At 40.6% G+C, this 12,866-nt stretch overlaps 1 protein-coding gene across 5 annotated transcripts in view; it reads right to left on the bottom strand.

The window, feature by feature from the left end:
* RNF157 (ring finger protein 157) overlaps positions 1–12,866 on the bottom strand; it is a 161,121-nt gene that overhangs the window by 13,073 nt on the left and 135,182 nt on the right. For 4 of the 5 annotated variants that reach the window (XM_016430634.2, XM_001369013.5, XM_007482598.3 and 1 more), the window contains 10 exons: positions 10,607–10,673; positions 10,253–10,296; positions 8,725–8,772; positions 6,707–6,778; positions 4,933–5,092; positions 4,608–4,720; positions 3,601–3,839; positions 2,269–2,380; positions 1,520–1,631; positions 514–701 (listed from right to left, as the gene is read on the bottom strand). In XM_016430634.2, the coding sequence (XP_016286120.1) occupies positions 514–701; positions 1,520–1,631; positions 2,269–2,380; positions 3,601–3,839; positions 4,608–4,720; positions 4,933–5,092; positions 6,707–6,778; positions 8,725–8,772; positions 10,253–10,296; positions 10,607–10,673 (1,155 nt within the window). The remainder of the gene's footprint in view (positions 1–513; positions 702–1,519; positions 1,632–2,268; positions 2,381–3,600; positions 3,840–4,607; positions 4,721–4,932; positions 5,093–6,706; positions 6,779–8,724; positions 8,773–10,252; positions 10,297–10,606; positions 10,674–12,866) is intronic. The other variant, XM_056817099.1, reaches the window with a different exon arrangement.

The following is a 12,866-nucleotide window of genomic DNA, read 5'->3' as shown; positions in this document are numbered from 1 at the left end:
GGAGACATAAGACAAAGGCCGGAGAAGTTATAGAAAGAGCAAATGAGGAGGCCTTTGAATGAAACTACTAGCTTTGCTCCTCCATGGTACTGATGGAGTTCTGTGGAGTCCTCTCCCAGCCCTTGTCTCGTCTTTATCTCTCGACTGGCCCAAATCATGGTACCAGATTTCCCAGGTCCCTTTAAGGTCTAACAAAGTCTCAATTCCCACATGAGGCTTTCCCAGGCATCCTAAGCTATTGTATCCCCTGCATCCCCCACCAAAATGACTTTGTATTTATTTTACATATGTGGAATTCCCCTCATAGAATGTAAATTCCTAAAGGGTAGGGAGTATTTTATTGTTGTCTTTTTGTCACCGGTGCCCATGGACTTAATAGGAATTTAAGAGATGCTTACTGAACTGTTGTTGAATCTATTCTTGGAGTGAACAGAAGCCCCACTGATCTCAAGCTGCTTTTCCAGGTGTGTTTAGTTTGAGGGGCAATGACGATGCCAGCAGCTTTCTCCCTACCTCGCCTTCTTCCGATGGAGCTCCACTGGCAGCAAGTGGGGAAGGGAGAGCATCTCCCTCTTCTTCTGTGCCAGGGGCAATATAGGAACCAGACATAGAAGAGACCGTGTCAGTGCTGATCTGGGAGTTCTGGCTTTGGGAAGAGGCTATGGACATGACAGATTGTGCCAGGCTGCTGCTGACAGGGTCTATGGAGAGAACAGATGAGAGAAGCTCAGCCACCTTAGTTACACTGAAGGCAAGAGAGGAAAGAAATAGATCTCGACAGCTTAAAAAAAAGAGGAAATCTTCTCTATCCCCTAGGCAACAAACACCTCAGGAACCTTTTCCTATGCTAAACTAAAAAGGTACTAGAACTGAAATTTATTGAGGTTTTGCCTTATTTAAGGGATAGCGCTCAGAATTTAGTCTTTGGGACTAGAGACAGAAGACAAGAAGAAAGGGCGGTTGCCACACTGTTAAATCAGTTCATGGAATGCTGGTTAAAGCACTGGACCTGGAGTTGGGAAGTTCTGAGTTCAAACCCTATCTTAGATGCTTACTACTTGTGTGACCCTGGGGAAGTCCCATATTTCTGTGGTTCAGTTTCCTCATTTATAAAATGAAAGGTTTGGATGGATGGTCTCTAGTGTCTCTTCCAGCTCTAAATTTATGTCTGAGTCTCTAAACTAGTATTGTTTCAAAATAAAAAGAGTGAGAGAGATATTCTCCCGAGACCAGGAGGACTGAAACCAATATTAAGGTTAAAAAACAAAAACCAGAAACTCTCCTTGTTCTCTCAGAGATGGAAATCAGAAGAGGCTAATGGAAATTGGGTCCCCAGCCCAGGGGTCAATGAAGCTGCCACCACTAAGTAACTCAGTGGAAGAGGTGTCCTGTCCATCCTTCAACCAGGGAGCTCCATTTACCACACTTGGGTGTTAACTGATGACATCCAATTTGAGTCCTTGTGACCCGAGCAGAAGAAAAGGGCCATAGCAACTCTGAGTCCTGCTCCCTTAAGTACCTTCGGGGGAAGAAATTGTGGAAGAGAGAGGGGTCCCTGTGCAAGATGACTGGCCAATGGCTCCTGATGAAGATAAAGTGAGATTCTCACTCTCTGGAGTGGCACCGCAGTCCTGGAAAAGCAACAAAGGGAAGGCAGAGTGAACTCAAAGCAGATATGGTTGGTGGCAATGTGTATATGTGCATACACGTGTGCATTTGCATTTGTGTGTATGTGTGTGTGTGTGTGTGTGTGTGTGTGTGTGTGTGTAAAAAGGAAACCAGCAGCTAGGAGGCTGACACTGACTGTCCTCAGAAAAGGAAGGGAACAGGTAACATTAGTATTGGTGTTTCTTTTGTCATCACTTCTCTTCAATTTTAGCCTGGAATGACAAGTCCCTCCCAAGGGAGGAGGGAAAACTACAGTCATCCCAGCCTGCCTAGGGCACAGCATCTGCTGGAATTGTACGCAGCTAGGGCTCAGGTGACATAGGTCACCTAGCAGCTGTTCCTTGGGAAAACCCTTGGCCCTGGTAATTATGGGCAAGTTCTTCCATTCTGAAGATGAGAGTCTAAGGCCTCACAATGAATACAGAATAGGCAGCTCAGCTCCCAATAAACATGTCTGCCGTGAGCCCTGAAGAGGGAGGGAACCGAAGGGAGGGTGTGTTTTCCAGAGAGGGGCTGTGCAGGACAGGGTAGGAGGGCAGTGGATACTTAGAAGAAGGGTCATGTATCCCAGGAGAGGAAAGGGAGCAGAGTGGCTGTCACCTCTTCAAGCTGATGAGGAGACTGCCTGGGGGAGAGGTGCATTTCAGACTCGCTACAGGACTGTTCATCATCCTCTTCTTCGTGTAACATGGATGAATTCTGGGAGATGGACCTGGGTAAGTTTAAAGCAAATACTTATGACCCAAACAGACAGACATCTGAAGAAGCGAATTCTGTTGTACTCAAATCAATCAAATTCTATACTTGGGAGGAGTGAGTGAGTGAGAAACATCAAGGGGGACACCCAAGGGTTTGGGTGATTCTTGGGCAAGAAGAAAGGTTGTGGCCTAAGGGCTATATCATGTAACACTCTTGCTTTGGCTCCATCAAAGATCTGTTGTACTTGCTTCTATATAAATATATTCTCTCTCTCTCTCTGGAGGCTCCATTAGGGACATCAAAAATGCCCCTCTCCCTACTCTATCACAAACGGTTTGCATATACTAATGACTAGTTCAGTTTTTTTTAAAAATTGTCACAAAATTAAAGAAAGTCATTATTATTCTGATCTATAGTCCCTTGGAGCATCAATACCACCTCTTTCTTAGGCCTAGAAGCATCAGCATGTTTTCTGAAGAGTGCAGAAAGCCCTCCAGCATACATTTTAAATTTCTAAACTCTACTACTACTACCTTATGCTGCTGTGTTTGAATGTCATATAATCAATGATAGATAGTGCAGTCCTTTCCTTAATGTTCTGAAGGCACCCCAAGTGTTTGGTGGTTGAAGTCTAGAAAAGTCTCAGAGAATCAGTTTCTCCTTAAGGAGGCAAGATAAAAGCTACCACTGTCACTGGGCAGGTGAGGAAAGCATTGGAGCAGCTTGGATCAATGTGATGATTAATCCTGGTTCCAGAGGCCTGACAGGAAAAAATGTATTAACCCCTCTCTTCAGCAGAAAGATGGTGGAATGAGACCTATGCTATCAGACATGGTGCTCTGTGGCAATCTGTGTGGTTTAACTGGACTTCTTTGTTATTAAGGAAGAGTAAACTCCTGCTTGGGGCACTTACTAGCTGTGTGATTTAACACCAGTTTGCCTCAATTTCCTCACCTATAAAATGGAGATAATAATAGCACCTACTTTCCAGGTTATTTGTGAGTATTAATTGAGATAAGTGCTTTGAAATTCTCAAAATGCCTCCAAAATGCCATTATTATTCTGACTATGATCATGATTATAATGGGTATTAAGAAATGATAATGGTGTTTTTTAAAAAGTATTGATAAAGCACTAAAGTTTTTTTATAAAAAGGAAAGAGTGCTGGAAACATTCAAACTCATCCCACAAAAGAATCCTAGAGACATGACTGTCAAACCACTGGGTACTCACTTGGAAAGACTATTCTTAAGCTTGAGTTCTTGGCTGCTGCAGTCAGAGAGGCGGTCAAGAGGAGAGACAGTTCTTAGTGGGGGGAGATGTCCATCACTGCCATAAGAAGGCAACATCCCTGACAGGTGGGTGTCTCCAAGCACGTGAAGTGGAGGAGCAGCTGGGGATGGAGTGAGGGGCCCATTTAGGGCTTCCAGCAGAGATACCACTTCGTAACCCAAGGGGATGTTCTCTGAGGACTAGGAGAACCAGAGACAAGTTGTTAAACTCTAAAAATAGCAAGTGTCTATAGCATTGAATAAGCATCCTTGTTTTAAAATATATCTTAGTTTCATGAGTGTATGAAATGAAATGTATGAAAGATTCTTTTCAGAACAACACTATCGAGGGAAAAGAAAAGCATCAGGAAGGGAGGACAGCATTGATGTAAATAATTCTACCTGGAGCCTGTCAGTGGGTTACTCTTAAGAGAGATAATGTCCAAGTAAAAAGGAAAGAGCTGAAAAGTTGGGATACTGTCCCTAACCCTGTGTCTTCCACTATGAAACCATTAGATTAATTTGTCTTTCTGGACCTTGTTATTATACTCAGCTATAAAGTGGGAGAAAGATAAATACCTTTTAGAGAATTGATAAGTAAATATTATTGAATTACAGAACAGTCATTTGTCTGCTCCCTCTTAATGATTATTTACAGAGTTATGGTTCTCTGAAGTGGTATTTGACATAAAAAAAATTAGAAAATGGATGTCCAGGAAGAAAAGTAGTTCTGTTTACTATGGTACTCAAGAGACGGTTTTAACCAGCTTCAAAACAACTTAATTTTGGTGGGTTTATTAAAAAGATACATAAGGCACATATCAGAGTGCAATTTCACTGCTTATAATGTCAGGGTGGTAAAGAAAAGGACAAAGAAGATAAGAAGTCAGAAGGGATCCTCTAGAGCACCTGTTCCCTAGTCCTAGAACATGGGAAAGGGCTCCTATTCTAGACCATGACCCAACTTACTGAGTGTTCTTCAGAGTCAGATGTTTGGGAAGAGATGATGGGGTTAAAGTTGGTTGGGGACAAGGGGCCCAGTTTCTTCCTCATGGCCCGGATCTGAAGCAGAGCCCGAAATGCTGTGAAAAGGAAAGATGTCCAGTTAAGATACCTTGATACAGGGTAGAAAGCACGTGGGAGGGAGAGGATGACAAGCATTCCCTTCTTCCTTTTCCCAGAGGCTCCATGTATTTGCCAGATCCCAGATGCAACAAGGGCTTTGGTGCTTTATATATCAACTTCCTTGCCCTGACCTACTGATGGTGCCTTTCCCTCCATCCTCAGGACTTACGCAGTCGGCAGATAGGACAGTTGTTGGCTTGGTAGCGAAGGGTGTCTGCACAGGTGTTACAGAGGCAGAGGTGGCGGCAGGGTAAAATCAAGGTATCCCGGACATCTGAGAGACATACCACACACTCAGCACTGTTATCATTTACTTCATCCTCAGCCACCTGGACAAGGAGAATAGAACCACTGAGCTGATAGCACAAGAACCATGATCTCACATATCTCACTGATAAAGCTGGAAGGGAGAGGGGGGGAGTGTGTGTGTGTGTGTGTGTGTGTGTGTGTGTGTGTGTGTGTGTGTGTGTGTGTGTGTGTATGTGAGAGAGAGATAGAGAGAGAGAGGGAGAGAGAGAGAGAGAGAGAGAGAGAGAGAGAGAGAGAATGTGTGTGATTATACCACCACCACCACTCTTCCCCAAACTAATGTAATTACAGCATGAGAAAAATTTAAATATGTAAGCAAGAGGAGCTTATGATAACTTAAAAAGATACAGACCTCTTTGTTGCATGCCTAGCTAGACAAAAAAGCTAACCATGCATCTGAGGACTTTAGAAGAATCTCAGTATCTGGCTAGTCCAGCATCGGAAGAGATGCAATTTAGAGTTTGAATCAGAAGTGGAGGAAAGAACAGTCTTCTGAGAGGGAATTGCTCTCCAAAGGATGAGGAGACTTTAGGATTTTGCCTTATTTTCCCCATTCCCCTCCTACCACACCACCACTTTCATGTTATGAGAGATAGAGAACCAGTAAGAGAAAATGTATCCAGCTGTGAGAGAGGAAATAGATCAAGGATAAACATGGATCCTGATATAAAAAGAGTTACCCAAGAGAAGAAGCAGCTTCAAAAAAGTGTGATGTAATGCACTAGACAAGTCCAGCAACTGACTAAAGAAAGGACCAGCTGACACAGTGCCAGGAACTGTAAATAGACATTTATGGTGTATATGTCTCTCACTACCATTATATATTAAGTTTAAAGCCCAATCTTTTCATGAATGTTGTATATATGTAGGAGAGTAAGCTCCAGGTTTTTTTTGGGGGGGAATATTTTATATCAGCTGTTTTTACTCAACCAAGTTAGTAAGATGTCTTTGCTAAAAGCTAATGAACTTTGCTAGTTGCTTGTGAATGGGGAGAATTACTAGTGGGGGCTCTTGAGGAACAATGTTAGAAAGATAGCCTAGCTGGGTTATTTGTAGAATCTGAGGTAGCAGTCACTCCTCTGGAGACTGAACCTTTGCATATGAGCTAAAGTTTGGAAGAGTAGCCCCAGAGGGAGTATTACAAGGTGATTAAGCAAAAGGACTGAGACTTATTACTTCATGAAACCTTTTGCTAAACATTAAAGGAGAGAAAGTTTATTAAGTTTATCTAAGAACAGACATACATTGATATATTATGCTCTTACTTGGCCTTGAATGGCAATCTGAGTTTAGGAGACTGAAAAGGACAGAAGTGAGCAAAGCCAGCACTATTGCAAAGAATTAAGCATGTAAAATAGGGAAAGACATTAGATTTTGTGGCTGGAAGAGAATTTGCCACAGACAGTAGGGAGAGAAAAGTACAAAATACCCCATCTCTTTCAATATCATTTTCTGGGGAAGATAAAACTGAAGTCATATAAGCAAATCTTAAGTTGGCATAAAGACAAACATCTAAGATGTAAAAGGATAAAATGCTGACTCCCAGGCCCAAGTTCTTAGCTTGTCATGGTAAGCTCGTACCCTTTCTATCTAGGAAATATATCTTCTTAGTACTCTTAGACATTAAGTTTTACCTTAGAATCCTGTGTGTTGTACTTGTTTTCAATCCCATAGATTTCTTGAAGGAGGTAACTGACCCCATCCACCTGGAAACCATAAGAAAAAAGATAAAAAAAAGATAAGATATTTTGGCTCTACTAAAAAGGCTCTACTATAGCAGGGTTTGGAAAAGCCTTTTTTTCTATCAAAGATCATTTGATTCACAGGGGAAAAAAATCCAGTGATTCTACAAATGGATCAGCAAAGCTTTTTCTTTGGAGGATTTCTCGATCCTCTATGTTCAACAGGGAAAATGAAAAGAAAAATTGATAGACTGTAGTCTTATATTATAGTCAACTAAAGCAGACTTGCCTAGATGAAAAGAGAGAAACAGAAATGGAGAAGACAAGTAGAAAGAAAAAAACATCAGCAGAGGCTGAAGAAGTCAGAAATCTTGGACTGTTTTCCTTTTACAAGATCACTCACTGTAAATATTACTCTTAACCTTTTTATGTTATAGACAGATATTGACTTTATATAGATTTTAAGTTTAGGTTATTTATCATGTATTATTACTATTATCTATTCAGAAAGAAACTTACAATTGAAATTATTGTGATGTAGTGATGGTTGAGTAGTTAAATAGTAACTGAGTAAATTCAAAATATCTCTGAAGGTTCTGATCCCCATAGACTTAACTGGAATGATGCTTCTTCCCATCTGAAATCCTCCTTTACAAGGTCCTTTCATAAAACCTCAGTCCAATTCCCTATTACCCAGTCTTTTGCCTGCCTCATACAATATCTAACCCCATTGGCTGGTCTGACACATTTTCATTCCCCAGCTGGCCAATATTTATTTCCACTTTGGCTGGCCTTAGGACAAACTATGAACCAGATTCACAGTATCCTAAGAAGATTATTAGACTAATAGGTGGGAGATATTGATAATAATCTCTGAGCCACTACTTACAAAGGATATAAGGCAAGTCTCCCCTCTCTGAGTTTCAGTTTCCTCATGTGTAAAATGAGATAACATCATCTGATCGGAATCTTTCACAAGTATTAGCATTAGCATTCAAGATTCTCTGTGATTTGGCTTCTACTCACTGTTCCCAACACATTTCATATGACTGTCCCACATAACCACAGCCATAGCCAAGCTGGTCATGCCCACTGTATTTAATTCAGATTGATTTTGAACTTTAAATGATAACCCTAGTGCAAATATCAATAATATGGAAATAGATCTTGATCAATAACACATGTAAAACCCAGTGGAATTGCGAGTCAGCTACAGGAGTTGGGGGGAGGGTAGGGAAAGAACATGACTCTTGTAACCATGGGAAAATATTCTAAATTAATTAATTAAATAAAAATTTCAAATTTAAAAATAAATAAATGAATGAATAAATTAAAATTCTCTTTGAAAACCTGGTCTTAGTTTTTCTCTTAGAAAGAATCTTGAACTAAGTCACACTAAAATATTTTAAACTAGGCCTTGAGGTATTTCATTCCCAGCAGTATTTGCAATTTTTACCCAGGGAAAATGCTTAACTTAAAGAAATGAATGTCCCTGAGGATTTTGTTTCAGTTATACCAGTATCAGACTACAGGAGGGTCGGAGGTTGGGGCTTCTTTCTTTTTCAGAGGCAGAGTTGCATCTGTTGAACTTAATGGCAAGGGATCCTGGCACACAATAAACATTTCATTTTTGAGCACTTGTATTACGCTGGAGAAAAAACTCTCAAGTTGACAGTTCCTGGTCCCTGTTCTACAGAGGAATTTTTCTCATTTGTTGAAAGCGCCCTCCAGTCTCTGAAATGAAGGATGGTTTGAGGGTTTGTATCTCCCTCCCTTCCCATACTCATCCCCTTGCTGCCAAAAGCCTAAAGCAGGAAGCTCTTCCAATCCTTCTATTCTTGGAATTCTTTCTCTTAGACCCGATAAATAAAATCAGATTCTCCTTTAGGCTAGCCCTAACATCTAAGAATCTGAACCCCTGCCCCCTCCACTCCCCTTTTCTGTTCCCCTTTGGTGAAGTCTTCACTTACCACCTGCTTCTGTTTCAGGGGCTTTACACAGAAAGTGCCATCTGTGTGCTGAAAGGAAAAGATTATGATCATGACCAGGAAGGAAATCAAGAAGTCGTCAATCAATCTAGCATTTAAATAAGGACCTATTAAGCATCAGGCACTGTGAGAGGTGTTGGGGACACAAAGACTGAAATCACCCTGACTCTTGAGAGGTTTATGTTCTAGTAGAATGGGACAATGTATTCATATGTAAGTATATCAAGAATAAATTGGGTACACAGATAGAGTGCCAGACCTGGAGTTCAGAAGACCTGGGTTCAAATCTGATCTCTGACACTTCCTAACTGTGTAACTGTGGGCAATCACTTAACTTTGATTGCCTAGCCTGTGCACTCTTCTGTCTTAGAACTGATACAAAAACAGAAGCTAAATGTTTAAAGGATTTTTAAAAAGAGTTAAGAATTAAAAAAAGAAAGAAAGAATAAATATAGGGACAGAGACTAGTCCTGTGATTTCTTTGGTTCAGGTAACTCAAAGGGAAGGAGATTCCCTTTACCACTGAAGAACAGCACATTCTCTAAGACTTAAGAGTCTGAAAGAATTACTTCAAGCACTAAGAAATTAAATGACTTGCTTGGGGGTCACACAGTCAGTCTGTGTTAAAGGCAGGACTTGAATTCATGTCTTCCTGGCATCAAGACCAGCTTTTTATTCATTACAACACTTATATAGATTAAATATATACAGAATAAATGCAAAACAAACACAATGGAATTTATAAACACAAAGTAGGTTTTTTTGGTGGGGTATAGTAATATTAGTGGATGTTTCTTTATGTTTTAATAATCCTACATATTAAATTCAATACATATTTGTGAAGGCTAAACAAATTCTGGTCCACAAATATAATGGAATATTACTTCACCATAAGAATGTAAGAATGTAAATAATTCAGAGAAACAGGCAAAGACCTAAATAAACTGCTACAGAATGAAGTAAATGGAATGAGCAGAACAATATGACTAGTTATATGTATGACAAGATAAATGGAAAGAATAAAAAACCCTAAACTGAATGCAAGTTGGGTCCTGAAGAATAGCTAAGAAAATGTATTCCCTCTCCCCTTTGCAGAGGCGCCTTGTATGGGGAAGATGGTATATGTTTTCAGACCCAATATGGTGATTGCTTTTGCTGAACTTTTGCCCTCCTTTCTTTTACAATTTTTGTTACAAGGATAACAAAAGCTAAGGGTGGGAAGAGAGGTGGGAGAGAGGAGGTATATATTCAGAAATGAAAATGATGTATAAACTATCAGTAAAGTGGGATTAAAAGCCCCAATATTTAAGAACCTACTCCGTACCTGGCACTGGCTCAGGTGTTATATAAGAACAAAAATGAAAGTCAACCCAGCACAGAAAACAAAACCAGCCCTGGAGGTGAATCTACTCAGGTAGCCTGGACCTGGTCTTCTTTGTGGAGGGGCAGAGAAATGGGTTTAAAACTTAGCTTAATCCAAGAAGAGGAGAGGACTTGCTGGTTTACTTACCTTTTCAAATGTAGCCAAAAGTACATGGCAGTGTCCAAAATGCTCTGCAAGACACAAAAGTATAAGGTTCTGGAAGAAAAGGCACATTCTGCACCTTGAGGTCCCTATCTCACTAATGATGCTCCCAACCCAGATTTTGCTAAGTGATTGTAGGGTGGTGGGGTGGGGGCTGGAGGGAGGCTAATGCACCACAACACAAGTCACATTCTGATAGTAACAGGAAAAAAACCCTGTTCGATCGCATGATTTAAAAAAAAGACATGCTACCTTGTGGCAGCAACAGCTGTGGTGGACAGCACCCACCACAAGGGATCACTCACTATACATAGAAAGAGAGTCCAGGTCCCATCGTACCATCGCCTTCATCCACTACAGCATGGACAACCAGTGGGTAGACTTCTCGGTCCAGGTCAAAACTCAGCTGCAGAGCAAGCAGAGCAGAGGAAAGCATAGGGTGAAGAGTCGAGACGCTTGCATGGCATGTGGCCAAATACCCATAAAACGGATTTCCTGTTTAGAAGAAGTCTTTAAGCTTCATCATTCAGAAAAGAACAAGTTCCTGTTCTAGGGCCTCAATATTCTCTTTTGTTTTAACCCATATCTCCTTATCTTATAATCAATACAGCTAAGCAACATTAGAACCCAGGACACTCCACCCCCTGCCCCAGTCTCCAGGTCTGGTTCTCTATCAATATACTCTTAATTGTACAAGTCAATTTAGTTATTTGAGAGTTCCATATAAAATGTCTTTCTGACTTAAGCCCATTGGAACTTCTAGCTCTTTCCCTATCCTACCCTGTCTACCTTAGGACACTGCTGTCTTAAAACATACTGATCAACAATGACACATGTAAAACCCAGTGGAATTGTGCATTGGCTATGGTGGAGAGGGAAAGAACATGAATCTTGTAACCATGGAAAAATATTCTAAATTAAATTAATTAAATTTAACAATTTCCAAATTAAAAAAAAAACATACTGATCAAAAAGATCATCCTGGGGCAGCTAGGAAGCAAAGTGGACAGAGAGCCAGGCCTGGATTGGGAAAACCTGGGTTCAAATCTCAGAACCTTCCTAGCTGTGTGACCTTGGACAAATCACAACTCCAACTGCCTAGCCCTTACTATTCTTTTACTTTGGAATTGATACTTAGTATCAATTCTAAGACAGAAGGTAAAGGTTTAAAATAAAATAAAATAAAGAAGTGATGAGGGCCTGAGCTAAGGTGATATAGAGAGAAGCAAGGAAGTACATGTGAAATATATTACAGAAATAGAAATGATGATATTTAGCAACTGACTGGATATGTGGAGTTAAGAATGTGAGGAGTCAGGGATAGCACCTGGGATTGCAAACCTTGGTGACTGCTCTAGACAGGGAGTTTCTAGAAGCAGTGAACTTTGAAAGGGGAATGGGTTTTGGGGGAAAGGTAAATTAATTCAGTTCTGGACATGCTGAGTCTGAGTTGCTTCTGGGAAAGTCAATATGAAATATCCATCATGTAGTGGGAGATACATACCAGGGCTTAGGCAATCAGGGTTGTGGGTTGTGTAGGGATATGGAAATCACTGGCATAGACAAGATAATTAAACTATGGCAAGTTGTGAGACTATAGCCAGAATTAGGTGGTGTGATATGGATGACAGTCAGCAAGAGAGACAGAAAACATGATCAGACAGATAGGAGAAGAATCAAGAGAGACCCGTGCCATGAAGACCTAGACAGTATCTAGAAGGGAGAGAATATCAAATGTGATGAAAGAAGGGAATTGAGGAAAGGCCATAACAGTTGGCAATTAAGAGGTTATTGGTAATTCTGGAGAAATTTATTTCAGTGGAATGGTGAGGTTGGAAGCTAGATTGCAAAATGAATGAAAGGAGAGGAATCTGAGATGACAAGTGTAGAGGACAGACTTTTCTAGAAGTTTGGCTAAGAAATGGAGGAGAGATATAAATTGATGACTTGAGAAGATAGAGTCTAGTGAGAGATTTTCTAGGATTGGAGGAGGCATGGCTATGTTTGGATAGAGAATTAATCAGGGAGGAATGAAAGGGTTATCTTGCTATGGTGAGGTCCCAACTGATACTATATCACTTAAATTTGCAGCAGATCCAGTTGGTTTGGCTGCCTCATTTTCCCCAATTCCACGTGAATAGAAGTGAGGGCAGGTAAATGGTTTGTGTTCTCTAGAGTTGGGCTGGGATCTGGCAAAGCAGGAGTGGTGAGAGGACAAAGGGTCTGAGAACAAAAGAAAGGCTAGAGTTGAACTGGTTAACTACATGGTTGAAATAAAGAAAGAAGAAAGTGAGGTTAGAGTATGGATGATGGCCTGGAAAAGTATTGAGGGAGTATTGAGTCTGAAGGTTGCAAAGTTGAAGACTAGACAGAAAAGAGGTAAGAAAGACATAGGAAAGCTCTTTGGGAAGGTGAGAGGAAGGAACACGGGGGAAATTTTGGTTATGTAAAAAGTAAAATAAAAATTTTTATTTTATTTTTTAAAAGAAAAGGCATAGGGAGAGTTGGAATGATAGGATGTGATATATGTTTTTGGATATGTAAATTGTATGACAGAATCAAACACATAAGGGCATGAAGGATGAAGCTGAAACGTGTG

Source organism: Monodelphis domestica, chromosome 2 (assembly GCF_027887165.1).
Source record: "Monodelphis domestica isolate mMonDom1 chromosome 2, mMonDom1.pri, whole genome shotgun sequence".
Taxonomy (NCBI): domain Eukaryota; kingdom Metazoa; phylum Chordata; class Mammalia; order Didelphimorphia; family Didelphidae; genus Monodelphis; species Monodelphis domestica.
This window is presented reverse-complemented; position numbering and strand designations above follow the sequence as displayed.